This window comes from Mesoplodon mirus (genome assembly GCF_964341445.2).
Source record: "Mesoplodon mirus genome assembly, chromosome: 19".
Classification (NCBI taxonomy): Eukaryota; Metazoa; Chordata; class Mammalia; order Artiodactyla; family Ziphiidae; genus Mesoplodon; species Mesoplodon mirus.
The window spans coordinates 56,152,899-56,180,034 of record NC_138995.1 but is presented as its reverse complement, the minus strand read 5'-3'; the positions used below and the strand labels follow the sequence as shown (position 1 = coordinate 56,180,034).

The following is a 27,136-nucleotide window of genomic DNA, read 5'->3' as shown; positions in this document are numbered from 1 at the left end:
TGAGATTTGTTTGGGGTTTTTTTGCCATGTAAAAACTTTTCCTTTTTTTTTTTTGCGTTTAGTCAAATCTATTCATCTTTTCTTTTATGACCTTTAGGTTTTGTGGTATCCTTAGAAAGACTATCCCTTTCTAGATTACAAATGATTTCTCTCACGTTTTCTTCTAGTAATTTTATTTTTTGTTTTTCATCACCTTTATTGAATAGTGAAAGGAAAATTATCTAAGGACTCTGAGGACAAAAGGGCTTCCATCATTGTCGAGGAAACACAGAGATGTTACTATAACAGCATTTGTCCACTGAAGGTCTCAGCAGAAATCTTGGGGCTCCTTGACAGCCTAGGTTCTTACAGGCCACTGAGTGTCAGATCTTCTGTCACCAGAAACTCAAAGAAAGAATGAGATAATCTTCTAGTAATTTTATAGTCTTATTTGTGTGTGTGTTTCAGTCTTTGATGGATCAGGAATTTATTTTGGGTGTTAGGTGTGAGGTAGGGATCCATCTTCCCCCAGCTGCCCAAAGGCCACTGACCTTATTGACTTAAAAAACTTTACAAGGACAGTAACCGTTCTGCCAAAAAGAGCTGACTCAAAACTTGGCAGGGAAAGGAGAAGGGAGATGCATGCAAGGCTGAGAATTCCAAAAAAGTTGAAATGATGAGGGGAGAGATCTCCCAAAAGACCCTGGAGTACACGGGAGGTCTGCACAACCACAGCAGTCTTTTCCCTTGGAGAGGATGGGGGAGGAGTCCTCACTTGGCTGCAAACCCTGGAGACTCAGTGCTGGGGCTCGGGATCAGGGCTCCCCAGAGAGCATCACAGGAAGGCGTCGCACCACTCTGACAGGCACCCGAAGCAGGCCCGGGACTGCTTGGCGTTGGCGCCGCGTGTATCCTTCAGCCATTCCTGGAAGAGGTCTTCATCTTTCTTTAGCTCCAGAAACTAGCCAAGAACCACATAGGCCTTGTCAAAGCCCCTTTCCTCCAGCTTCTTGCCCAGGACTTTGCCAGTGCTGGCTAGGCTTCCCACTGGCTTTTTCCCCATGGGCTCTGCCACGAAATCTCAGTGCTTTTGGGAGGTTGTCATCTTTTAAATATTCTTTTTTTTTTAAATTTTATTTTATTTGGCCATACCACAAAGCATGCGGGATCTTAGTTCCCTGACCAAGGATCGAACTCGTGTGCCCTGCCTTGGAAGCGTGGAGTCTTAACCACTGGACCACCAGGGAAGTCCTGGGAAGTTGTCATCTTGTTCAGGCTTAATCCACAGCTCCAGTCCCCGTAACGGCTTCTTCCGCCACCCGACTCTCCCGCCAATACCTCAGCCCGCCCACTCTGGATCCATCTTATTTTCTTTCCTAGTTGTCCAGTTGTCCCAACAGCATTGATTGAATAAAGCGTCTTTTTATCACCAAGCTGATACATTTTTATACCTCAGACTTTTCACTTTTGGTCTCATTCTTTCAACGTATCTCCTGTGAGCATCTTCTCTATACCTGTGCTGAGTGCTGGGGACACAGGGGTGAAACAAACCCTGTCCCTGCCTTGTTTTATTCACCCTTATCTCATCCATGCATCCAGCACTCCCCAGAATCTTCTCTGTGCTGGGTCCTGTGCTGAGCAGCGGTGGGGACACAGCCCTGCCCTCATGGGTCTCACAGTTCAGAGGGGAGACAGGCCCTTCTCCAGACGATCCAGAGTGGTCAGTGGGTCAGTGCTGGGCTGGGGAAGCCTGGAGGGGACCATAGCCAGTCTGTGGGTTTGGGGAGGGCTTTTGGGAGAAGGGGATATAGCAGAGCTCAAGGAGAAGTGAGCCAACGTGGAAAGACAGAGGCGCAGGTAACAGCATGTGCAAGGGTCAAGGTGTGAACGAGGGGAATCAGAAGAGGCCGGTGGGGCTGCAGTGTAGACAGTGGGGCTGAAAGTGGCAAGAGGAGAGACTGGATGGCCATCCAAGGACAGATCGCACAGGGCCATGTTAATACATTTGGACTTGATCCTGAAGGCAGCAGGGACAATATGTCATGGCGACAAAAGAAATCAAGGACAGCGAGGAATTCATTTGCTGTATTATTTTTCAAAGAAAGTTGATTTCTGTTTATAAAAGTAACACCTGTTCAGTGCAGAAGATCTATCCAGCCTCTTTTCCGTGACGTTGGCGTCCTGTCATATATACACATTCACGGGTACACACTTCTTCTAGGAATTTCCCCCTCAGTGCTCCTTGAAACTCCTGTCTCTCAATATTTGTCAAGAAGGGGCGATGACCCCACTCTGAACTCCTCCCTCAGCTCTTTACAAGTGACAGAGTTCTAAGCTAATGGTCAGATGCATAAAAGCTCCGGAAGTATATAGCTTGAGACTCAGCTGGATTCAGGAACTCAGACAATTCCTGGAAGGCACAGTCCGATCCCTGGGCCCTGTGTTTCTCTGTGCTGTCTTCTTTCTCAGGCAGTCTCTCCCTTTGGGGATCAGATGGCCTCAGTAGCTCCGGGTTCACAGCCCACTCACTAAGCAACACCAGAAGAAGGAGAGGGCCTCGTCCAGAAATTCCAGGAAAAATCCCAGGGCTAAATGCCAGCATCTAAACATGAGGGTAGGATCGGTTTTACCTGAACAGCATGAGGGAACATTGAGGAGAGGGCCTTCCTCAAAGGAGAGTCCGGGGAAGTTTCCAGAAAAAGAGAAGTGGCTGCAGATACCCACTTCACCAGGGCTTTAGAGGGAGAGAGAGGAGGGGGCTCTGTGTTCCTGAAGAGAGGAGAGGGGGCCTGGGAGCCACCGGGATGTCCTTGGCCTAGATCTTTCCCATCCCCCTGGATTACCAAGGTCACAGCTGAGCAGAGCCCCCTTTCTGTACCTCAGTGGAAGGTGTGACCTCACTCTCATCAACTCCAGCTAGGGCCACTGGGGTTTACTCTTGACCTTTGTGCATTGGCCACCAGCCCCAGGCAAGAGGGTCAGGCGTGTTTTCCGCATGGCGCCCGCCCCCTTGGCTATTCCTGGAGCCCCCCTGGTTCCCACTCTGCAGCTTCCTGTCAGGTTGGGGAGAAGTTCTGGATATCCTCAGCTTATCCCCGCTCCCAGAGGGACTGGTGCATGCCATCCTAGTCTCTCCTAGTTCAGCTGCCTGCACCCTGTCTCCCCCCCAGACACACCCACCCATGGGTGCCTAGGTCTCCTTCCTGCTGGCTCTGTCAGTTGCCTCTCAACCATCTGCTTCCGGCCTCTGGGCCTGCCCTGACTTGCTCCCCTCCAGGCCACCCCTCCCTCTTCCCTCTGTTCTTGTGGCTTCTGGCTTCTTTCTACCTGATTGCCAACTTAGTGGGGCTTGAGGGAAGAGCAGAGTATTTCATCTAAACAGGTTTGACCACAAATCCTGGGTCCAGGATTATTTGTTGAATTTTTGAAAAAAATTTTAATTATCTGTTTCATTTTTGGTTTTGTTTTTAAGTTCACATGGTTTAAGGTTCACAAGAGTATGTAGGAGAAATTCTCCCTCTACTTCTGTTCCCCAGGCACCCTGTTCTCCTCCACAGAGGCAACCACTGTTATCGTGAGTATTTTCCAGAAAAAACAAAAAACAACTATGCATTTCCAAGCAGATGCTGATATGCAACACCACCACCCCCTTTTTTTCTCCATGAATATAGCAAACAGTATACACTGCGCTGGTCCTCACTGCTTTTCACTGACCATGTTATATGTTATCCTGGAGAGAACTATCTATCAGCACATAAAAAACTTCCCTACTCTCTATTTCAGCTGCCGACAGAATTATTGTAATTTATGAGACCACAGATAGTCCTGTAGGGTCTTTCCTGGCTTTTTTATTGTTGTCATAAATGATGCTGCAGGACTACCGTGCCAGGCAAGCCTTTCACACCTGCGTGACTGAAATCTGTCATCCATCCCCAGAAGCAGAATTGCTGACTCAAGGGTGTGCAAAAGATTTCCACTGGCAGCCACGATTGTTTGCGAGGGTCCATTTCCTCCCAGTCTTGCCACCTGGAGGCTATTTTTTTTTTACCTTTTTTCTCTGAGCTCAGTGTAGATTTACAGAAAAGTTGTAAAAATGGTACAGAGCTTCTGCAGACCTTTCCCTCAGCTTCCTTCCATGATAGAATCTTATATAAACACAATACAGGGAGCAAACCCAGGGAATGAACACGAGTGCAGTGCGGGTAACGTAACCTCGCACGTCATTCGCATTTCACCAGTTCTTCCACCAAAGTCCTTATTCTGTCCCAGGATCTCATCCTGTGTGCTGAATTAGTTGTCATGTCTCTGTAGTCCCCTTTAACCTGGGATAGTTTCTTGGTCCGTCTTTGTCTTTCATGACCTTGACCCTTTTTAAAAAAATAATAAATTTCTTCATTTTTAAATTTATTTTTGGCTGCGTTGCGTCTTCATTGCTGCGCATGGGCTTTCTTTAGCTGCAGTGAGTGGGGACTACTCTTTGTTGCGGTGCGCGGGCTTCTCTTGCTTCAGAGCACTGGCTCTAGGCACGTGGGCTTCAGTAGTTGTGGCTCTCGGGCTCTAGAGCACAGGCTCAGTAGGTGTGGCACATGGGCTTAGTTGCTCCGAGGCATGTGGGATCTTCCCAGACCAGGGCTCAAACCCGTGTCCCCTGTATGGGAAGGCGGATTCCTAACCACTGCGCCACCAGGGAAGCCCGACCTTGACCCTTTTGAAGAATACTGGTTAGTTAATTTTGTAGGCTGTCCTTCGATCTGAGTTTGTCTGATGCTTTCTCATGATTGGAAAGAAGTTCCACATTTTTGGCAAACATACCGCAGAACCAGTGTTGTGTGCTTCTCTGTGCACCACATCAGGGGGTTCGTGATATCAGCCTGTCTGATTTCTGGTCATATTGACCTTGGTCACGTGGTCGAGGTGGTGTCTGCTAAGTTTGTCCAGTATAAACTCCGTATCTTTCCCTTTGCAGTTAATCTAATTTTGAAATGTATACAAATACCAAATCATTAGGTTGTACACCTGAAACTAATGTAATACTGTATGTTAATTATACCTCAATAAAACGTAAAATGAAATAAATCTCTTGGGGAAGACATTTTGAGACTATACAGATAGGCTGTTTCTCCTCAGACTTCTGCCCACGAATTTTATTTTATTTTAAACATCTTTATTGGAGTATAATTGCTTTACAGTGGTGTGTTAGTTTCTGCTTTATATGCCCACTAATTTTAGCATCATCTGTGGATCTCATCTGCAACAGTTATTATGGTGGTATTTGTCCCGTGTTGATTTTCTCTTTCCCTCTTTCCTTCTCCAGTTATTAATTGGAAATCTACTGCAGGAAGAACTGTCCCTTCTTCTTGGGGGCTGTTTTTACCAGTCATTCTGCAGTGAGGGAAAGGGGGGTTCACGGAGGATGTGGAGATTGGATCCAGGCCTGGCCTGTCTCCAGGCCTGTGGTCTTGGCATTCGCAGGAGGAAAGAGGACCCGCTGGGTATTGCTAACGGTGACCTCATCTCCCAGGCCTGGAGGAGCACACCCCCCTGTATTTTCTGTCCGGGTGAAAGCTTTTCAGTTTTGAGATTCAGCAGCCCCAGCCCAGGGCTAATTATAACAACGACAATGGATGCCCTGTATGGAAACCTTCTTGATGGATATCACACACCCTATGGGTAAGGATTATTATTAAACCTTTTTTTTTTTTTTTTTTTTTGCGTTACGCAGGCCTCTCACTGCTTTGGCCTCTCCCATTGCGGAGCACAGGCTCCGGACGTGCAGGCCCAGTGGCCATGGCTCACGGGCCTAGCTGCTCCATAGCATGTGGGATCTTCCCGGACCGGGGCATGAACCCGTGTCCCCTGCATCGGCAGGCGGACTCTCAACCACTGCGCCACCAGGGAAGCCCCGTTAAACCTTTTTTTTTTTTTTTTTTTTCTTTTTTTTTTTTTTTGCGGTATGCGGGCCTCTCACTGTTGTGGCCTCTCCCGTTGCGGAGCACAGGCTCCAGATGCGCAGGCCCAGCGGCCATGGCTCACGGGCCCAGCCGCTCCGCGGCATATGGGATCCTCCCAGACCGGGGCACGAACCCGTATCCCCTGCATCGGCAGGCGGACTCTCAACCACTGCGCCACCAGGGAGGCCCCGTTAAACCTTTTTATAAAGGAGGAAACTGAGGCTTGTACAGGGAGCATCGCTGGGCCTCCAGCCTTGGAACCCCTGAATCCCAGCACTAACTCTTTTTTAAAATAAATTTATTTATTTATTTATTTATTTATTTATTTATTTTTGGCTGCACTGGGTCTTTGTTGCTTTGCGCGGGCTTTCTCTAGTTGTGGTGAGCAGGGGCTACTGTTTGTTGCGGCTTCTCATTGCAGTGGCTCCTCTTATTGCAGAGCATGGGCTCTAGGCGCACGGTCTCCAGTAGCTGTGGCTCGCGGGCCCTAGAGCGCAGGCTCAGTAGTTGTGGCGCACGGGCCTAGTTGCTCCACGGCATGTGGGATCTTCCTGGACCAGGGCTCAAACCCCTGACCCCTGCATTGGCAGGTGGATTCTTAACTACCGTGCCACCAGGGAAGCCCCTCCTCCTTCATTTCTGATTTTATTTGATTCCTCTCTCTTTTTTTTTTTTTGTTGGTGAGTCTAGCTAAAGGTTTATCAATTTTGTTTACATTTTCAAAGAACCAGCTCTTGGTTTCATTGACCTTTTATATTGTGGGTTTTTTTGTTTGTTTTTTTTTTTGCGGTACACGGGCCTCTCACTGTTGTGGCCTCTCCCGTTGCGGAGCACAGCCTCCGGACGTGCAGGCTCAGCGGCCATGGCTCACGGGCCCAGCCGCCCCACGGCATGTGGGATCCTCCCGGACCAGGGCACGAACCCGTGTCCCCTGCATCAGCAGGCGGACTCTCAACCACTGCGCCACCAGGGAAGCCCTATATTGTCTTTTTAGTTTCTATTTCATTTATTTCTACTCTGATCTTTGTTATTTCCTTCCTTCTACTAACTTTGGGCTTCATTTGTCCTTTTTCTGGAAGCTAGGTTGTTTATTTGACATTTTTTTTGTTTCTTGAGGTAGGTGTTTATCATGATGAACTTCCCTCTTAGAACTGCTTTTGCTGCATCCCATGAGGTTTGGTATGTTGTTATTTCATTTTCATTCATCTCATACTATTTTTTTAAATTTCTCTTTTGATCTCTTCATTGACCCACTGGTTGTGCAATACATGGTGTTTAATCTCCACATATTTGTGAATTTTCCAGTTTTCTTATAATTGATTTCTAGCTTCATATCAGTGGGGTCAGAAAAGATGCTTGATATGATTTCAGTCTTCTTAAATTTGTTAAGGCTTGTTTTGTGGCCTAACTTATAATCTATACTGGAGAACATTCCATGTGCACTTGAGAAGAATGTGTATTCTGTGGCTTTTGGGTGGAATGTTTGGCTTGGACAAGTCTTCTAAATGTATTTGTGTTTTAAAAATTACATTAATTACTAATGTTGTCAAAGGAATATGAGTACTTAGTTTAAAGTCAAATATATCTATGATTTATGATGAAAAGAAGAAAACTGAACCTTTTCCACCTCAATTCCAGTTCCCCACAGGTAAACAGTTTAAATGTTTTAGCTGTTTTTTGGTATTTACCACCATATTTCTAAAGATTGTTTCCCCATTTTTTAATTTAATTTTATTTTTTTGGCCATGCTGCATGGCATGCAGGATCTTAGTTCCCTGGTCAGGGCTCAAACCCACGCCCCCTGCAGTGGAAGCGTGGAGTCTTAACCACTGGACCACCAGGGAAGTCCCTGTTTCCCCATTTTTTATTACCTGTTGACTTCTTATTATGGAAGGTAAGGATTTAGTGCTTTTATTCTCCCCCTCCCATGTTTTAAAAAGCACTCCCCTCTCCATAGCTAACGTATTTAGCAGTTCAGTATTTAGCATCTCTGTCACAGCCCTTCCCTCATCACAGGCTACATAAGTAGTAGGTATATAATAGGTAGTGTAGTTATGATGACTCACTGCTCACATTTGAATGCTGGCCCATATTAGGAACACGTTCCCTTTATTTTACAAGGAAGCAGCCATTGTGTGCATGAAGATGTGTTTCCAATATTGGGGGAGAGGCCCTTGGTCCTGTCTCATGTCCTTAAACTCCCGAGGCGCCTGGCCTCTCTCCCCCCGCAACCCCCGCCGGCCCTGTCCTTGTCTTAGGAGCACAGTTTCCTGAGGAAACAGATACATTCCAGCCAAATGCAGTCTCATGTGCAGGAAAGCACTTTCACAATATACACAGACCTCAGAAATATTGCCAGTTCTATTCCAAGGCCACCACTTAAAGCAAGCCCCACAGTAAAGTGAACATCACAATAAGGCAGGTGACGAATTTTTGAGTGTGGTGATGAGTAGAGCCAGGTGAGAGGGAGCCATGCCAGGGGTCCACGGCTCCCTCCCAGGGACTTCCACAGATCAGCCCCCTCACTGAGTACCTGTTCTCTGCCCCATCCAGGGCTGGGGACACTGCAGCGACCAATTCAGCTCCAAATCCTAACTTCATGGGGCTCATAGTCCAGTTGGGGAGATAGACTTGTCACCACACAGTGATGGCCCAGAGTGGTCACAGCTAGGGCGGGGTTGCCCAGGAGTCTGGGGCTCAGGGAGGAGAGGATATCTGAGTTGGGATACTCTGTGGTATGGAGGATGGATCAAAGGGAATGAGACTGGAGATCCAGAGACGAGTGAGGAGGCTGAAAACTATTCTATGTAGCCCTAGGGCATAGAGCTCAGACCACTTGGTAGGACATATTTCCAGGAGTAAAATTCTGCACAGGAGTCAGGAAGAGGATGCTAAATTAACATTTATTAAATTGAGCAATTTCTCTTTTAGTCTTTCATTGCCATTCTCCCAATCCTGCCAGTTGGGTATCCCCAGTTTACTGATGGGGAAACTGAGGTACAGCTTGCATATCCAGGAAATGACAGAGCCAAGATTTGAGTCCAGGTCTGTGTGACTCCACAGGCCTTGCTGCCGTTTATTAAGCCTGGCCCTGAGTGAAGAGTTTTTGCGTGAGTTCATTTAGTCTTTTCAGCAGTACTATCCTGTAGGAGGGAGGGTCCTTATTTTGAAGATGAATGAAGGCTTAGAGAAGAATACTCCCTTGCCCGCAGCCAGATGGCCCAACTTGGACTCAGTGTCTCCCCCTCAGGTGCACAGGCAGAAGTGAAGGTAGCAGACCCACGCACCTACAGTCAACGAATCCAAGACAAAGGAGGCAAGAATACACAGTGGAGAACAAAACAGTCTCTTCAACAAGTGGTGCTGGGAAAACTGGACAGCCACATGTAGCACAGTCCGATTAGAACATTTCCTCACACCATATACAAAACTAAATTCAAAATGGTTTAAAGACCTAAATGTAACACCTGAAACCATAAAACTCCTAGAAGAAACACTCTTTGACATAAATCCTAACAACATTTTCTTGGACCAGTCTCCTAAGGCAAAAGAAATAAAAGCAAAAGTAGGACTTCCCTGGTGGCGCAGTGGTTAAGAATCCACATGCCAATGCAGGGGACACGGGTTCAATCCCTGGCCCAGGAAGATCCCACAAGCTGTGGAGCAACTAAGCCCATGTGCCACAACTACTGAGCCTGTGCTCTAGAGCCCATGAGCCACAACTACTGAGCCTGTGCTCTAGAGCCCATGAGCCACAACTGCTGAGCCTGCATGCCACAACTACTGAAGCCTGCACTCCTACAGCCCGTGCTCTGCAACAAGAGAGGCCACTGCAATGAGAAGCCCACGCACCGCAACGAAGAGTAGCCCCCACTCGCCACAACTAGAGAAAGCCCACACACAGCAATGAAGACCCAACGCAGCCAAAAATAAATAAATAAATAAAACAAAGAAATTTTTTAAAAATAAAATAAATGCAAAAGTAAATAAATGGGGTCTAATTAAACTTAAAATCTTTTGCTCAGCAAAGGAAACCACTGACAAAACCAAAAGACAACCTATGGAATGGGAGAAGGTATTTGCAAACAATGCAACCAACAAGGGGTTAATATCCAAAATATATAAATGGCTCATACAACTCAATATTTTTTTTAAAAAGCCCAGTCCAATCCAAAAATGGGCAGAAGGCTTGAATAGACATTTTTCCAAAGAAGGCATACAAATGGTTAACAGGCATATGAAAAGATGCTCAACATCAGTAATTATTAGAGAAATGCAAATCAAAACCACAATGAAGTATCACCTCACGCCTGTCAGAATGGCTATCATTTTTTATATATAAATTTATTTTATTTATTTATTTTTGGCTGCATTGGTCTTTCGTTGCTGCACGCGGGCTTTCTCTAGTTGCAGCGAGCAAGGGCTGCTCTTCGTTGCAGTGCACGTGCTTCTCATTGTGGTGGCTTGTTGCAAAGCACGAGCTCTAGGTGCACAGGCTTCCATAGTTGTAGCACACGGGCTCAGTAGTTGTGGCTCGTGGGCTCTAGAGCGCGGGCTCAGTAGTTGTGGCGCACAGGCTTAGTTGCTCCACAGCATATGGGATCTTCACAGACCAGGGATCGAACCCATATCCCCTGCATTGGCAGGTGGATTCTTAACCACTGCACCACCAGGGAAGTCCCCAGAATGGCTATCATTAAGAAATCTGTAAATAACAAGTATTGGAGATGATGTGGAGAAAAGGGAACCCTTTTACACTGTTGTGGGAATAAAATAGTATGAAAGTTCCTTAAAAAATTAAAAATACAGCTATAAATTATCCAGCAATTCTACTCTTAGGCACATATCTGGAAAAAACGAAAACACTAATTTGGAAAGATACATGCACTCCAGTGTTCATAGCAGCACTATTTACAATAGCCAAGACGTGGAAGCAACCCAAGTGCCCATCAACAGACGGTTGTGATTCTTCTGGGAAGAAGAGGGACCTCAGTCCTTGTCTTCTTTGAAGAAGGAATTCAGCACAGAGTCCAAGATTGTGAAACAGATAAAGCATTTAATACAAGCAAAGTACGTGTGGAAGAACACACGGGCGAACTTGGAGTGAGTTGCGTGCCAATAGGAAGGATTTAAGTTGCTTATATCGGGGCAGTCTTCCCGGTTGCCTCTGGCCAATCATCTCGCCTGTGTCCATATTTGGTCTGACTCAGGGTCCTTCCCCGGTGGTGTGCATGCGCATCTCTCAGTGAAGGTGGATTCCAGCGTGAAGGTTTCTGGGAGGTTGGCAGGACAGATCCTGAGCTGGTGCCTCCTCCCTCCCTTTTTCCCTCCCCTAGACTGAGGACCTTCTCTGTGCATGTGTCAGGCCGGGAAATCCCCCTCACCACAAGCATGAGAAGAATGTAGTGGCTTTGGCTTTTACCCAGGCAAGGCCCAATACTCCTGATGGTATCTTATCTCAAAGTATCAGCAGGAGACCGCTTGGAGCTGTTCAGCCTGGGGCCTCATCTATCTCCTACCTCAGCTGGATTAAAAAGATATGAGATATATATGTATGTGTGTGTATATGTATAATGGAATATTACCTGGCCATAAAAAATAATGAAGTAGTGCCATTTGCAGCTTCATGGATGAACCTAGAGAATATTATGCTTACTGAAATAAGTCAGAAAGATAAATACAATATGATATCACCTATATGCAGAATCTAAAAAATAATACAAATGAATGTATATGCAAAACAGAAACAGACACACAGATACAGAAAACCAACTGTGGTTACCAAAGGGGAGAGGGAAGTGGGAAGGGACAAATTAGGGGTATGGAATTAACAGATACAAACTATATATAAAATAGGTAAGCAACAAGGATGTACTGTAGAGCACAGGGAATTATACACATTATCGTGTAATAAACTATAATGGAGTATTATCTATCACTATGCTGTTCACCTGAAACTAACACAAAATTGTAAATCAACATACTTCAGAAAAAAGTAGAAGTGAAGGTAGCAGTATGCCACGTGGTATGATGTTATAAGTTTCAGCAGGGTGGCTAAGGGCAGATAAACAGGTTAGGTGAGCCCTGCCCTTTCCTTGGCTAAAGCACCCTGTTAAATTCTCTCCCCCTTGGGAGGAGCAGCATTCTCAGAGACAGTAAACATCAAACTTTAGTTAAGATATAAACTTCGAAACAGACAACGTTTTGACAAAATTTGGATGCTTATCGTGACTAAATACGGTAAATTTGAGGAAACCTGAAGGGAAGATGAGCCGTTCATCCACTCATTAAACATTCCCCGAGTGCCTTCTGGATGCCAGGTGCTGGGCTGGGCATTTCTGGGAGCCTGCCCTTAAGGAGCTACAGTCTCGCCTCCAGGCAGTGATAAAAGAGTTCCCTTGAAGCAGGGAGAGGCCAGAGGCCTCAAGGATCTTAAAAACAGTGAAACCAACCTTTTTGGTGAAAGGTCAGACAAGGCTGGGTGAAGCATATTTCTATATCCATTTTAGAAGCAAGGAGTTCTGCATCCATATTCTTTTTTTTTTTTAATTCAACCTAGAATATACAGCATCATGATGAGGGAAGCCCAGGGAGCTCTGGGAACCTAGAGGACGTGTCTGACGCAGCCTAGGTATCAGAGAGGGCTTCCTAGAGGAAGGGACACTCCAGGTGAGACCTAAAAGATGAATTGGGGCACAGTGGGAAAAGAGGAGTGGGGGAATGGTATCCCAGGCAGAGGTGAATTTAGGTGTGAGACGGAAGGGAAAGCAGAACGGGCCTGGGCCCAGCCCTTGCAGAGCGCATGATCCAGCGGGGGAGACAGATCTGTCACCAGTGACACCCAAGATTGATCAGGGTTGGGATGTCGGAGCCCAGGGAGCTGAGGATGCCCAGAGTGGTCATCTGACCTAGTCCTGAAGAAGGAAATACCTGAGACACACCTTGAAGAACAGCTAGGAGTTAGCAGGCATTTAGTAGAGGAAATCAACAAAGTCAAAAGATGGTTCTTTGAAAAGATTAATACTTACTCGAGGGGAAAAACACAAATTTCCATTAAGAGGGATGAAAAATGACACATTAATTCGTTAATTCATCCTAATTCTAGGATGACAAGAGGATATTATGATCAATTTCAGCCAAAACATTTGGCAATGAAGAGGAAATGGACAATTTCCTTGAAAAACACAATTAACAATATTGACACAAGAAAAAATAGAGAATCTGAAATAGCCCTATATCTGTTAGAGACATTGAATCTATAATTTAAAACCTTCCCATAAAGAAAACCACAGGCTCAGACGGCTTCACTGGTAAATTCTTCCAAACATTTAAGAAAGAAATAATGTCATTACCCAAATTCTTCTAAATAATAGAGGAAGTGGGGGCTTCCCTGGTGGCTCAGTGGTTGAGAGTCCGCCTGCCGACGCAGGGGACACAGGTTCGTGCCCCGGTCCGGGAAGATCCCACATGCCGCGGAGAGGCTGGGCCCGTGAGCCAAGGCCACTGGGCCTGTGCGGAGAGGCTGGGCCCGTGAGCCAAGGCCACTGGGCCTGTGCATCCGGAGCCTGTGCTCCGCAACGGGAGAGGCCACAGCAGTGAGAGGCCCACTTACCACACGCAAAAAAACCAAACAAATAATAGAGGAAGTGGAACACTTCCTTATTCATTTTATGAGTCCAGTAGAATACTGATACAACAACCTAACAAAGCCATTACAAGAAAGGAAAATTTTAGGCCAAGATCTCTTCTGAACATGGATTCAGATATCCTAAACAAAAATATTAGCAAATAGAATCCAGCATTACATAAGAAAGGTAATAAATTATGACCTAGTGGGATTTATTCCAAGACTACAAGGTTGGTCTAGCATTTGAAAAGCAATCAGATATGTGTGGGTCTAGTTTTGGACAGTCTGTTCTTTCCCAGTCTTCTATTTGTCCATCCTCTTACCAATACTATCTTAATTACTTTAGCTTTGTAGTGAGTCTTGAAATCTGATAGTGTAAATCTTCAAACTTTGTTCTTCTTAAAATTTTTCTATTCTTAGGACCTCTGCATTTCCTGTAAATTTTAGGATCAACTTGTTCCCAAGAACAGAAAAACTCGTTAAGATGTTTATTGCGATTGTCTGGGTGATGCAATGCCCTGTGACTCAGCAGTTTCACTCCTGGGAAACCTTTCTACTCTAGGCTCCCTAAATGTCCCTCAGTGGGGTATGGATGAATGAACTGGTCCATCTATACAGTGGATGAACTGAACCACGTGGCAGCACAGTGGATCTCACAGACATATTGCTGAACAAAAGAAGTCAGACCAGAAAGAGTACGAATATCTATCATGAAGAAGACAGAATAGGGTTTAAAGAGAACATATCATCTATCGTAAGAGGTCAGAATAGTGACATTAGGGGTACTGACTGGAAGAGGGCTTGAAAGTGGGAGCCATTTGGAGTGTGGGAATGTTCTAGATCTTGATCTAGGTGATGCCTACATATTAAAAAATTATCCAGCTCTACAATTAACATCTGAGTACTTTGTATACGTTATATTTCACTAAAAAGGAAAAAAAAAAGGATGGATTTAGGGAGGTCACTGGAAAGAAAGTCATTTATATAACTCAATTGTATTTATATATACCAGCCCCAACCAAATTGAAAATGAAATTTAAAATACCATGACAGGGAATTCCCTGGCGGTCCAGTGGTTAGGACTCTGCACTTTGCAGGGGGCACGGGTTCGATCCCTGGTGGGGGAACTAAGATCCTGCAAGCCAGCGGCACAGCCAAAAAAAATAAAATAAAATACCATGAAGAATAACGACAAAAAACATCATTACCTAGTAATTAGTAAAACCAAAGAGGTGTAAGACTTGCAGAGAAAATGAGAGGCTAAGTGGGAGAGATACCACATTCGTGGATTGAAAGACTCGATGTTGGGAAGATGTCACTGTCCTGAAAGTGATCTGTAGACTCAGTGGAATTCCAACCAAAACTTAGGACAGTGGCTTTCAACCTTTTGACCATGTTCCAGTCACACACATATTCGTACAGTCACATACAAAACAAGACCAAAAGTTTTGTGAAACAGTACTTTCCTTGAGTGCTTAAGATTGGCTTTGATGTTTTATTTTCTTTTTTTTGTTGTTGTTGTATCTGTGAGCTTGGCTTGTTGTTGTTTTTATAAATTTACTTATTTATTTTTGGCTGCGTTGGGTCTTCGTTGCTGCGTGCGGGCTTTCTCTAGTTGTGGCGAGCAGGGGCTACTCTTTGTTGCAGTGCGCGGGCTTCTCATTGCGGTGGCTTCTCGTTGCAGAGCACAGGCTCTAGACACGGGAGCTTCAGTAGTGTGGCTCACGGGCTCAGTAGTTGTGGCGCACGGGCTTAGTTGCTCCGCAGCATGTGGGATCTTCCTGGACCAGGGCTCGAACCCATGTCCCCTGCATTGGCAGGCGGATTCTTAACCACTGAGCCACCAGGGAAGTCCCGGTTGTTGTTGTCTTTTTAATTCCACATATAAGTGAGATCATGTGGTATTTGTCTTTCTCTGACTTACTTCACTTAGCGTAATGCCCTCAAAGTCCATCGAATATTTTCTGTTATGTTGCAAGAAGGGGGACCCCTTCCAGGGCCTGAGAGAGTGCTCTTGTCTAACATCTGGAAATGAATTGTCCGAGGAGACACACGTGCTGACAAAACAAAAGACTTTATTGGGAAGGGGTGCCTGGGCGGAGAGCGGCAGGGTAAGGGAACCCGGGAGAACTGCTCCGCCACATGTCTCACAGTCTCAGGTTATATGGTGATGGGGTTAGTTTCCGGGTTGTCTCTGGCTAATCACTCTGACTCAGGGTCCTTCCTGGTGGCACGCATCTCTCAGCCGGGATGGATTTCAGTGAGGAGGATTCTGGGAGGTTGGTGGGACATATTGTGTCCTCCCTCTTCCTTTTGACCCCTCCTGGGTTAGTTGTACAAGACATACTGTGGGCTGGCGTGTGCTCCCTCCTTTCAGCCCCTCCTGAATTCTCCCAGTTAGTTTTCGGTGGCAGCGCCTCATTCTTTTTTTTTTTTTTTTTGCGGTACGCGGGCCTCTCACTGTTGTGGCCTCTCCCGTTGCGGAGCACAGGCTCCGGATGCACAGGCTCAACGGCCATGGCTCACAGGCCCAGCCGCTCCGCGGCATGTGGGATCCTCCCAGACCGGGGCATGAACCCGTGTCCCCTGCATCGGCAGGAGGACTCTCAACCACTGCGCCACCAGGGAAGTCCAGCACCTCGTTCTTTATCAGAACCTCCTGTTGCGAGACAACTCATGCAAGTGTTTATCATCGTGCCTGGCCGGGGCTGGCGGTTTCAGTCAAGGGTTCCCTAACAATTATATTCTTGATTATATTTTTACTGCTGGTTTGTGCAACCACATTGATCTCATGACCCACTCATGGCACAAGATCTGCAGTTTGCGAACTGTCATGCGAGGGAAGATCAAGTCATCCTAGAAAATCATTGTCCAGCTGAGAGCAAACTGACATGTGCTCTGTGGAGTAAGCCTAGAGAAGCTGTCTGACCTGGATCCTGAGGACGCATCAAGGCGTCCAGGTGCTTCCTCCAGGCGGCCCCTCCCTAACACAGCCCATCACAGGGGCTCCTTTCTAGCTTAGTCACATCACACGGAACAGTGTTTCCACGACTGTCACCTTGTATGTGCCATTTATTTTCATTTTTCTGACTTGGCTGATGCACAGAGTACAAGGGGCGGTATTATAGCCACCGGACAGCTTGTATGTTAAATCCTGATCATGTGAAAGGATGGTCTGGCCTAGGGAGATGTGGAGGGTGGAGAGGGGAAGAGGGGCTGCTCGTTTCCTCCCTGGCCATGTTGGGAGCTGAGGGAGATGGTGAAAAGAGTGTAAATACAAGAATAAGAAATATACAAATATACAAATCACTTGTAGGAATGGGGAGCGGAGGGGTCCAGGGAAAGACAGGCTGCATGGGGAAGAACTGCTCATCTTTTATGGTGGGGCCGAGGGACCAACAGGAAATAGTTTTATAAATACAAGCAAATTTCCAGTTGGAAAACTCAGAAATAGAGATGAGCAATGTATGCTTATTATCAGATGTCAGGGAGAGGATGCTAGGAGACAAAAAGGCCTGTTAGGGCAAGATTTAGAGGTATGTTTGAGGGATCAGGACTAGGTGGGGGGACTACTTTGGCTATTTTCGTTTTTGTTCCAACTTATTCTTTTTTTTTTTTTTTTTTGGCCGTGTTGCTCGGCATGTGGGATCTTAGCTCCCCGACCAGGGATTGAACCCACGCCCTCAGCAGTGAAAGTGCGGAGTCCTAACCACTGGACCGCCAGGGAATTCCTGGCTTTTAATTTTATAGTTTGAGTACTTGATTTTCATGCAGTGCGTTACTTTTATTAGTGAAAAGAGTGGTAGTTTTTTGGGTTTTTGTTGTCTTTTAAGCAGCTCCTGATTACTCCATGGAGAACAGTTGCAGGGGGTGAGGCCGGGGCTGGCAGATGGGGAGGAAGCTGGGGCAGGGACCCATTGACGCAGTCAACGAGAGGTACTGAGCGTCATCTGTGTGCCTGGCCTGGTTCTGGACGGCGCTAGGGACACAGCCATGGCTGTGACAGCCCTGGGTCCACCCTCGTGGGGCTCACAGTCCAGTGCGGAGACGGAGTGCAAACAACTGGCTGGATGACAGAATCATTCCCAGTTGTGATAGGCGCTTTGAAAAGAATACACAGACTGATGGGAGGGATGGAGGGTCCCTGAATAGGGAGGTCAAGAAGGGGACATTGGTCAGAGCTGGGACAGAGCCTGGACCAGAACAGTGGAAGGGAATGTGGTGTTAAGAAGCAGCAGGGCTGGTGTATGGTCATCATCTCCCTCTTACGGAGGAGCCTCAAAATGAACTGTCATCGCCCACACAGTAGGTGGCAGAGCCCCACGTGGACCTCAGGATGACCTGATGCTGGGACCTCAGTGTGGGAGGGTTCTTCGCAGCCTGGACCCCAGGAACCCCACAGCACCAGGGCCTACGTAACAATTGGTAGTAATGGTGACCGCAGCAGCTGGCATACTGAGAGGGCCCTGGGTACACTCCTCGGATCCTACCACCAGCTCCAGGCAGAGCTTCTCAAACATTTTTCTACTTAAAAAAAATTTCTTTTCATGAAACAAACAAAAACATTTTTTTAATTTTACTCCTTTAAAAAATTGAAAAGTTATATACCGTCTAGTGCATTTTCAAGTTGACAGCTAAAACTTCTGTTCATAAGTTCAAGTACCTGCAAAGGATATATTGGGTTGGCCAAAAAGTTCGGTAACATCTTATGGAAGGGCTTCCCTGGTGGCTCAGTGGCTAAGAATCCGCCTGCCAGTGCAGAGGACATGGGTTCGAGCCCTGGTCCAGGAAGATCCCCCATGCCGCGGAGCAACTAAGTCCGTGTGCCACAACTACTGAGCCTGCGCTCTAGAGCCCGCGAGTTACAACTACTGAGCCCACGTGCCACAACTACTGAAGCCCGCGCACCTAGAGCCTGTGCTCCGCAACAAGAGAAGCCACCGCGATGAGAAGCCTGTGCACCACAACTTAGAGTAGCTCCCGCTCGCTGCAACTAGAGAAAGCCCGCGCACAGCAATGAAGACCCAGCACAGCCAAAAATTAATTAATTAATTAATTAAAAACAAAAAACATCTTATGGAAAAACCCAAGCGAACTTTTTGTCCAGCCCAGTAATTTCTGGTGTGTTAAGAATACTGAAATTTTTTGGGCTTCCCTGGTGGCGCAGTGGTTGAGAGTCCGCCTGCCGATGCAGGGGACACGGGTTCGTGCCCCAGTCCGGGAAGATCCCACATGCCTCAGAGCAGCTGTGCCTGTGAGCCATGGCCGCTGAGCCTGCGCATCCGGAGCCTGTGCTCTGCTACGGGAGAGGCCACAACAGTGAGAGGCCCGCGTACCACAAAAAAAAAAAAAAAGAATACTGAAATTTTTAAGCACCCGGAGCATCCTTTCTTTGAAGTATCTAATGCAATCCACATAGTCTTGTGATGTGGTGCCTGCCAATGTCCAGTTTATAAGAAAAAAAAAAAGAGCAAGCTCTTCTTTTACAGTCGGAAATTTTACATTGTTCCTTTTTGTCCTTGAACTTATATTTACAGTTCCCTTTCCCACAGAATTCTATCTAATAAATGATGTGTCAGCAATCAAAATATGTACAGAAGTTCAATTTTTAATTTGTTTAATTTCCTGAGACCATAAGATTCTAAATGTTAAAATATTTTCTCCTGGATTGAATTACCTTTAAGATTATTAGTCTACAATTAATTTAAAGCATTTTATATTTTATGCATTTTCATGGATAATTATTAAACGTTAAAAGTAAAATGATATGTAGGAAGTGAATCTCCAAATGAGCTAGAAAACAGGGCATCCCCAATAATCCCATGTATCCTTGGATGAATGTTAACTATTACAGGAGTGAGTCAGGGTTCAGCATCAATTCGGCCTTGGTTTCTAAGACTCAAATGCTGAGAATCTTCCTTCACAAAGGAACAGCTGGGCAAGCAAGTTTTTGTTCCAGCAGCATCAGTCAGCTCTGAGCTTCTTCCGAGGTATGTGCCCAAAACCTCACCCTGAAGAGCTCACAGCTCTTATCAGCTCCATCTCCAGGGCCGGTGAAGATCTCGGATGGGAGGCACCAGACTTGCGAAGAGGGTTGGTCACCCTGTGCTCACAGTCTCTTAGCGTCGATTCCTACATTTCTTTTTTTTTTCTTTTTTTTTTTTTTTTTTGCAGTACGCGGGCCTCTCACTGTTGTGGCCTCTCACGTTGCGGAGCACAGGCTCCGGACGCGCACGGGCCCAGCCGCGCCGTGGCATGTGGGATCTTCCCAGACCGGGGCACGAACCCGTGTCCCCTGCATCGTCAGGCGGACTCTCAACCACTGTGCCACCAGGGAAGCCCCCGATTCCTACATTTCTGTTGCCCTTTCTTTGGATCCAGGAGGTCCCTCTCCGTTGCAGCCCTGATTTTGCATTTGGGGAAGATCTGGAAAGAAAGGGGATCTGCCTTCTTGGCAGTGGGTGGGGCGACGGTGCCAGGGGAGGTGGCTCAAGGGGCAAGCAGAAGGATCTAAGCTTCCAGCAGTTGACCCTTTCTTTACACCTTCCTGGGAGTTTGCAGCCTGGGAGCTCCTAGTGACCTTCCAGGGGCTTGGTCCCCAGTTCAGGACCTCCCCTGTGGGGCAGAGTTTCTCATTCCTGGCTCCTTGCCAGAATTTTCTGGGAGACTTAAGAATTTTCTGGGTGACTGGCATTCCTGGGACCAGGCCAGGTGCAGGGGTCTTATGTAAAGTGCCCCCTGGTGGGGCTTCCCTGATGGCGCAGTGGTTGAGAGTCCGCCTGCCGATGCAGGGGACACGGGTTCGTGCCCCGGTCCGGGAAGATCCCACATCCCACATTCCGCGGAGCGGCTGGGCCCGTGAGCCATGGCCGCTGAGGCTGCACATCCGGAGCCTGTGCTCCGCAACGGGAGAGGCCACAACAGTGAGAGGCCCGCGTACCGCAAAAAAATAATAATAATAATAAATAAAGTGCCCCCTGGTGATTTTGGCTGCTATGTCCCCATTTCTCCCACCTGGACACCAAGGCATGGAGGGGCGGGGTTGGCAGGGGGCTCCCAGTGCATGACCTGACCCCTGTCTTCCCCCGCAGTGTACCACTGGGTGGAGATGCGGACCAAGATGCGCATCATGGGCTTCCGGGGCACGGTCATCAAGCCGCTGAACGAGGAGGCGGCCGCCGAGCTGGGCGCCGAGCTGCTGGGCGAGGCCACCGTCTTCCTCGTGGGCGGCGGCTGCCTGGTGCTGGAGTACTGGCGCCACCAGACGCACCAGCGTCACAAGGAAGAGGAGCAGTGCGCCGCCTGGGACGCGATGCGGGACGAGGTGGGCCGCCTGGCGCTGGCGCTGGAGGCCCTGCAGGCGCAGGTGCAGGCGGCGCCGCCGCGGGGCGCCCTGGAGGAGCTGCAGGCGCAGATGCAAGAGGTGCGCGCCCAGCTCTGCGCCCCGCACCCGCCGCCCGCGCCCCAGGCAGCACCCGCATCCCAGGAAGCGTCCTCCTCCGAGGGACAGGAGCCTGCCGAAGCCTGAACTTAGACGTGGCCTTCTCCCTGCGTTGCCCCTACCTGTGCTGGCCCAGTGGAAACCACCGGGATGTGGACGGAACTTGAATTAGGTCACCCCATACTGAGCCGTGGTACCTTCCCCTGCGACCAGCCCCAGCAGGTGAAGCGTTCCAACATAGCCCCCTCCAACCTCCAGCTCATTTGGTACAGTCCGCAGTGCTGTCTCTCCAGTCCACTCCAAACCACACAGACCTATGGGGTCCCAGCCAGCAGGACAACATGCTCACTCCTCTGGCAGAAGAAAAAATGGAACCGACTTGAGCCAAATCAACCTATCAGCCCTCCATTTACCTGAGCAGTGTTACTTTTCCCTGGGACTCTTACATCGGAATACTTCCTTCCCTTTGTCAGCTGGTACAGGCTGTCTTAAGGAAACGCAGTGTCTTTCAGTGAGCTTCTGCCTCTCCCACCTTCTAAGGTGGGCTTTCTCTGGGCATCACTCCTCTTATGAGGGAAAAAAAAAAGGGATCTTGGCTTGCAGTTGACCCATCTAATATTACACCTTTCACCTTAACCTGATCCGTGGTACCTTCTCCTGAGACACTCAAATGGAATATTCCAACAGAACCCCTCTCATTCTTCAGTCTACGGCACAACCCACTGGAATGGCTCTGCAGGGTCTTCTGGTAATGCCCTACCAACCCTGCCTCTGGTGGAAAATTTGATCCTGTCTGTGGCTAGTCCGACCTGTCTTTCAGCCTCAGCCCCCTGTTAACCTGTCCTCAGAGTCCCTGGGCCTTTCCTGACGTGTCCTTTCCTACCTTCCCCACTGTCTTCTTGAGTGGCCTCTCTCAGGGGACTGCCGGCCATGACCAGAGCCCCCATGTTCCATCAAATCTATAGATCTCTGTGCTGTTATTGCCTTCCTTCCCAGCTGTCCCCCTCCTGCCTCCATAACCCCCTCTATCCCACTGGGCTAGGCCACCAGTTGGTCTTACTTTTGTTATTTAGTTTCCAGGGCTGCCATAACAAATGACCACAAACTCGGTGGCTTAAAACAACAGGAGTTTATTCTTTCACAGTTCTGGAGGCCAGAGATCTGAAATCAAGGTGTTCGCAGGGTCACGCTCCCTCCACAGGCTCTAGGGGAGGATCCTTCCTTGCCTCTTCAGCTTCTGTTGGCCTCAGGCATTCCTTGGCTTGGGGCCCCCTATCTCCAGTCTCTGCCTCCATCTTCACGTGGCCTTCTTTTGCTCTCTGTCTCTTGGAAAGACTCCTGTCATTGGATTTAGGGCTTACCCTAAATCTAGGATGATTTCACTTTGAAATCCTTAACTGAATTACATCTACAAAGACCCTTTTTCCACATAAGCTCCCATAACTTTCCCTGGGTTAGGATGTGGACACATCTTCTGGTGGGCCACCATTCAACCCACTGCACCTCCCCACCCTAGGAGTACGCTGGGACTCCTGCCAACCCCGTGGGGCATTCAGGGAACCACAAGGGTGAGAGGAACAGTCCAGGAACCACCATTCATTACCTGGAGTCTCTTCCAGGACTCACCTCTGAAGCGGGAGGGGTCTGGGCCCCACCAGTCTGCATTCTGTCTTTCAGACTGTAGATGTTTCCCAATTGAAAGAGCCCTGGAGAGAGGAAGTCATCGGAAGGATGTGTCAGAGAATCATGATCTGATCTCCAAAATGAGTATAAGCCTCGTTAAAATTAGGAGAGAAGCTGAGAGAGTTCTGATGGGGGTGAGTGGTAGAGCATCATCCAAGATGGGGAAACTGAGGCCCAGCGGAAGCAAAGGGACTTGCCCAAGGCCAACAAGCCAGTGGGGTGAAGCAGTAAGAGCAGAGGCAGGGAGGGAGATGGAGAAGGGCTGCAGGGTGCTCGAGGGTACTGGTACAGGGCAGGGAGGAAGATGAGAGGGGGGCGGATTACTGGGAGAGGGGCAGAGATCTCTACACAGAGGCCAGAGGCACCCCAGGGGCAGCACTGAGAGTGGGGGGGGGGCACAGTTCTCTGTCAGAACAGCCCCAGATTACACCCAAGATCTTAGCATTTAATGAATGAGGTTAGATCCATTCCACCTGGGCCCGTTTCCCAGCAGCTCTAGGTGAAGTGGGAGGGGCCAGCTTTCTCTCCCTTCCTCCCTCATCTCCCTTCCCCAGTGGAGTGAAAATACTCTGGACACAAGACCTACCCAGAGAGAAAACCAAGAAACCAGGGTTCTGAAACAACATCTTAATTCCTTCTAGAAGAGACCCCTCTGGTGTAGAGGGAGCTGAGGGAGGTGGGCCCCAGGTAGGGGTGTCTTTAAAATTGGAAGTGACTTGAGTGGGTTAAATGACGAGGGGAAGAAGGCAAGAGACAGAGTGACCACTGGGTGATGGGGAGATTGATGGAGCCAGGTGAGCAGGCTTAGTGCCTGTTGCCATGGTTACCCCAGGGAAGTCCACTCTGGCACTGACACATGTCTGGAGCACGGGTTGCTGGAGGCCAGGGACTGTTTTACTGCCCTCCCCACATCATGTCAATAAGGTGTGGTCATTATCAAAATAGGTGGAGTTTATTGAGCTCTGGTTAGGTGCGGGGCACTGTTCTAAGTGCTTTACCTAGTCCCCATAACATTTTCTTTGTTGCCTTGATGAGGAAACCGAGGCACAGAGAGGGAAAATCACCTACCCAAGGTCACACAGGCAGGGAAGAAGCAGAGGTGGGGTGTGAAGACGGGCAGTCTGGGTCAGAACCCGTAACCCCTGCGCCATCCTGACCCTGACGTAGTGCTGCTCTCACATCTCCGAGACTCAAAACTCAGCCCTGACGTGTACTTACGTGTGGCGAGACCTCGTGGGATGCATCCGCTTCACCCACTGGGTGGGGGTGGGATCAGCATGTGTGGAAGTGGAAGAGTCCCCTCTCAAAATGCACAAGGCCAGAGGCTGCTTCATTGCTCGGGTTTCCTGCTAGCTAACATTTTGTATACATTTGTGACTTGGGGAGAGGGGTTAGAATAAATTTGTAATCCAAATTGGTTGTCTTCAAGTTGATGCATTTTTTCCCCATATTTAAAAAAAAGCCCCAAAAGGGCATCATCCACCCGCTCGCTAGACAAATGTTGACTGAGCACCTGCTGCGTGCCTGGCCCCATTCTAGTAGCTGGGAGTTAGCCAGGAACAAGACAAGGTCACCGCCACCACGGAGCCAACATCTAGTGCAGGGAAGCAGACAATAAAGAAAGATGATCCAGTGTCGGGGTGATGAGGGCTGAGAAGAAAGAGTTCGGGAGTAATAGGGATGGCTGATTTCCATCAGGTGCTCAGGGAGGAGGTGACCCTCAGAAGAGCTGCCAGAGAGCGTTGTTAGTATCTACAGAGGCCCTGAGGCAGGCGTGGGGATCAGCCTTTTCCTGGAACGGCTTGAGGATCTGCTCTCAGAATTCAGCCGGGGTTAGGGGACCAAGGGCCTGGTGCTGCCTGTCTTTGGGAACAAAGATTTATTGGGGCATAGCCACACCCATGTGTTGATGTATATTTTTTACGGTTGCTTTTGCATGGCAAAGACAGATTTGAGTCATTTGCGATAAATACCACGTGGCCTTCAAAGATGCAAATATTTACTGTCAAGGCCTTTCCGTAAAGAGTTTATGGACCCTAGAACAGAGTAAGCAAGGGGAGAAGGATGGACGAGGGGCTCAGGGGCACAAAGGCTGGCCCCCTTTTGCCTCCACTGGCACAGCTCTGGAGGGTCTTACCAGCTCTGATGCCCCATCGGGTGGCCTCTTGGGCCTCCCTGTCTGCTCCCGCTTCCGTCATTCCCCACCCACAGGAGCTACTCCCTGGAGACGCTGTGATAACCCTGCCGTTCGAAGATCTCAGAGTCTCCCCCTCAGTCTACGGCAGCAAGGCGCAATGAGACGCATAGTTTATATAGTCCACCATATTCATATTTATATAATAATTCACAATTCACCCTATATACGTAGGATAAACGCTGTGTAATTCATGCATTATGTGACATAATGGAATATAATGCCACATATAATGGAATATAAAAATATTTTTTTGTAATATGTCACATGACATTATATATTCCATGTTGTGTGTGTATATATTTACCATTGGAATGAAAATTTCGCAAATAACTAATATTTGCAGTGCAGTTTGATATTTCCTGTTGTATTGCATTTCATGAAGAAAAACTACAGCTGTATATATATGTATCATATATACCTAATATGTATGATAACCATATAAAATCTATTGTGTGTATTATATAACACATGATAATATATATTAGCATCATATATTATATATCATATATTACATATCTTGTTAGAACAAAAGTTTCGCTAAACGATAATTGCCCTTACCGTGTGCAACGCACTCTGTTACTTTCTATTCACTTTTATTCTATTTCATAAAGAAAAGCATACACATATGTATGGCTTATACAAACCTACGTAAAGCGGGCTGCCTTGGGCCACGGCGAAGACTTTGGCTTTTACTGTGGGGTGAGCAGGAGCCACGGGAGGTGCTCTGAGCAGAAGAGGGATGTGAGCTGGCTTAGTTTTAACAGGATCCCCAGACACACTATGGGGGGCAAAGGTGGAAGCTGCCAGCCCAGCGAAGAGGCAGCTGTGATTGTCCAAGCGGGAGGCGATGGTGGCTGGACCAGGCGGAGACAGTGGAGGTAGACAGAAGTGGGATTCTGGGCATATTAATGTATCAGAGATGGAGCAGACAGGATTTACTGAGTGATGGGAGGTGGGGAGTTATTGATGGCTTCAAGGTTTTTGCTCTGTGTGTGGACAAGGGACATACTGGTGCTGAGATGGTGAGACTGCAGCAGAAGCTGTGTGAGGAGATAGGGATAGCCTTGCCCTTCCCTAGCCCCTGGTCGCCTCAGATCTGGGAGCCCTCTGGCAGGCTTTGGTTATTTGTTCTGAATTGCAGCCAGCGGGGGCTGGAAAGACAGTCCTGGTCTCTCTCCTCACGCTGTGAAACTGACATTCTTTATCTCGCAGGCGCCTCCATCAGGCCATGCTACTGCAGTCCATTTGGGACGTCCTGGAGGAAGGAGGCAACTGGAGGTGGTGGGCTCGGACTTGGGACTCTGGTCTTAGGGCTCCCCTCACCCCTGGAATGGCAGCGCCCAGGCCAGGCTTCCCAGAGGCGCCTCCACTAAGTAAGGGCTGATATGGACATGGGGGCGGGGGTACCGTGAGGTCCGTGACGTCCAAGATGCCTGCCTCACTCGGAGGCCACATCCTTGTGCCTTGATACTTATTATATTTTGATAGTCTCTTCCTAGAGTTCAGCCATTCCAGAGAAACCAAAGTCCCCTCCCTGAAAGGAATCCTGTCTCTGGTTTGGGGGCAATGTTGGCAGAACCCTTTTGGGAGTGACCTGGCCATGCCACCTTTGTGGGCATGGACGCTGTCCCCCTCTTCCCTCTTGTGAGCGATCTGCACACACCTCTCTGGCCAGCATGAGCGTTTCCTCAGGGAGATGCCAAGTGCTAAAGAACTGTATAGGTTACAAACATTTATAGTTAATATACAAATGCCCCCTTTTAAAAGCTCTGCGAAGTGTCAGAGGAACTGTCAACACTTGCAATTATCAAACTTAAAAATTTTTCAGCCGAAACAAGTGCACAGTAGAATTTCATTATTCTTTTAATTTGCATTTTCTTGTTTTACCTGTAGGCTGAGCGTGTTTTCGGCCATTTATTGGACGTTTGTTCTGCTTTTGAAAAATGCCTGTTTTCATTGTCTGAAATTAATGTCATTTCTGGTGTGTTTTGTCCTACTGAAGTTTTTTTCATTTTTAAGTAACTGAATCTATGAGTCTTTTTTCTTTCAGGCACTTGTTTTTTCTGTCTTTATTTGAGAAGGGCTTCTCAACCCCAAGAATATATATCTCCAACTCCCTTCTTCTAACATTTGTATCGACGTTTTCTTTGTGCTTGTCATTCATTGAGCTTGTGTTGCATTGTGTTTTGGTTCCTAATGAGTATAACGTTGGGATGTCTGTTCTTCAGTTTCTAAACGTATGGCTGGCTGACATCTCG

At 47.8% G+C, this 27,136-nt stretch overlaps 1 protein-coding gene and 1 pseudogene across 2 annotated transcripts in view; one reads left to right on the top strand and one right to left on the bottom strand.

Moving 5' to 3' along the window:
* Positions 1-24,998, top strand: part of OPA3 (outer mitochondrial membrane lipid metabolism regulator OPA3) — a 36,017-nt gene extending 11,019 nt beyond the window's left edge. The window contains exon 2 of the mRNA XM_082605701.1: positions 20,649-24,998. Coding sequence (XP_082461827.1) covers positions 20,649-21,085 — 437 coding nt within the window. The 3' untranslated portion in view covers positions 21,086-24,998. The remainder of the gene's footprint in view (positions 1-20,648) is intronic.
* Positions 536-1,084, bottom strand: LOC309795135 (barrier-to-autointegration factor-like; annotated as a pseudogene). Its single transcript has one exon. The product of its transcript is annotated as a barrier-to-autointegration factor-like (transcript).
* Positions 24,999-27,136: the final 2,138 nt, after the last annotated feature.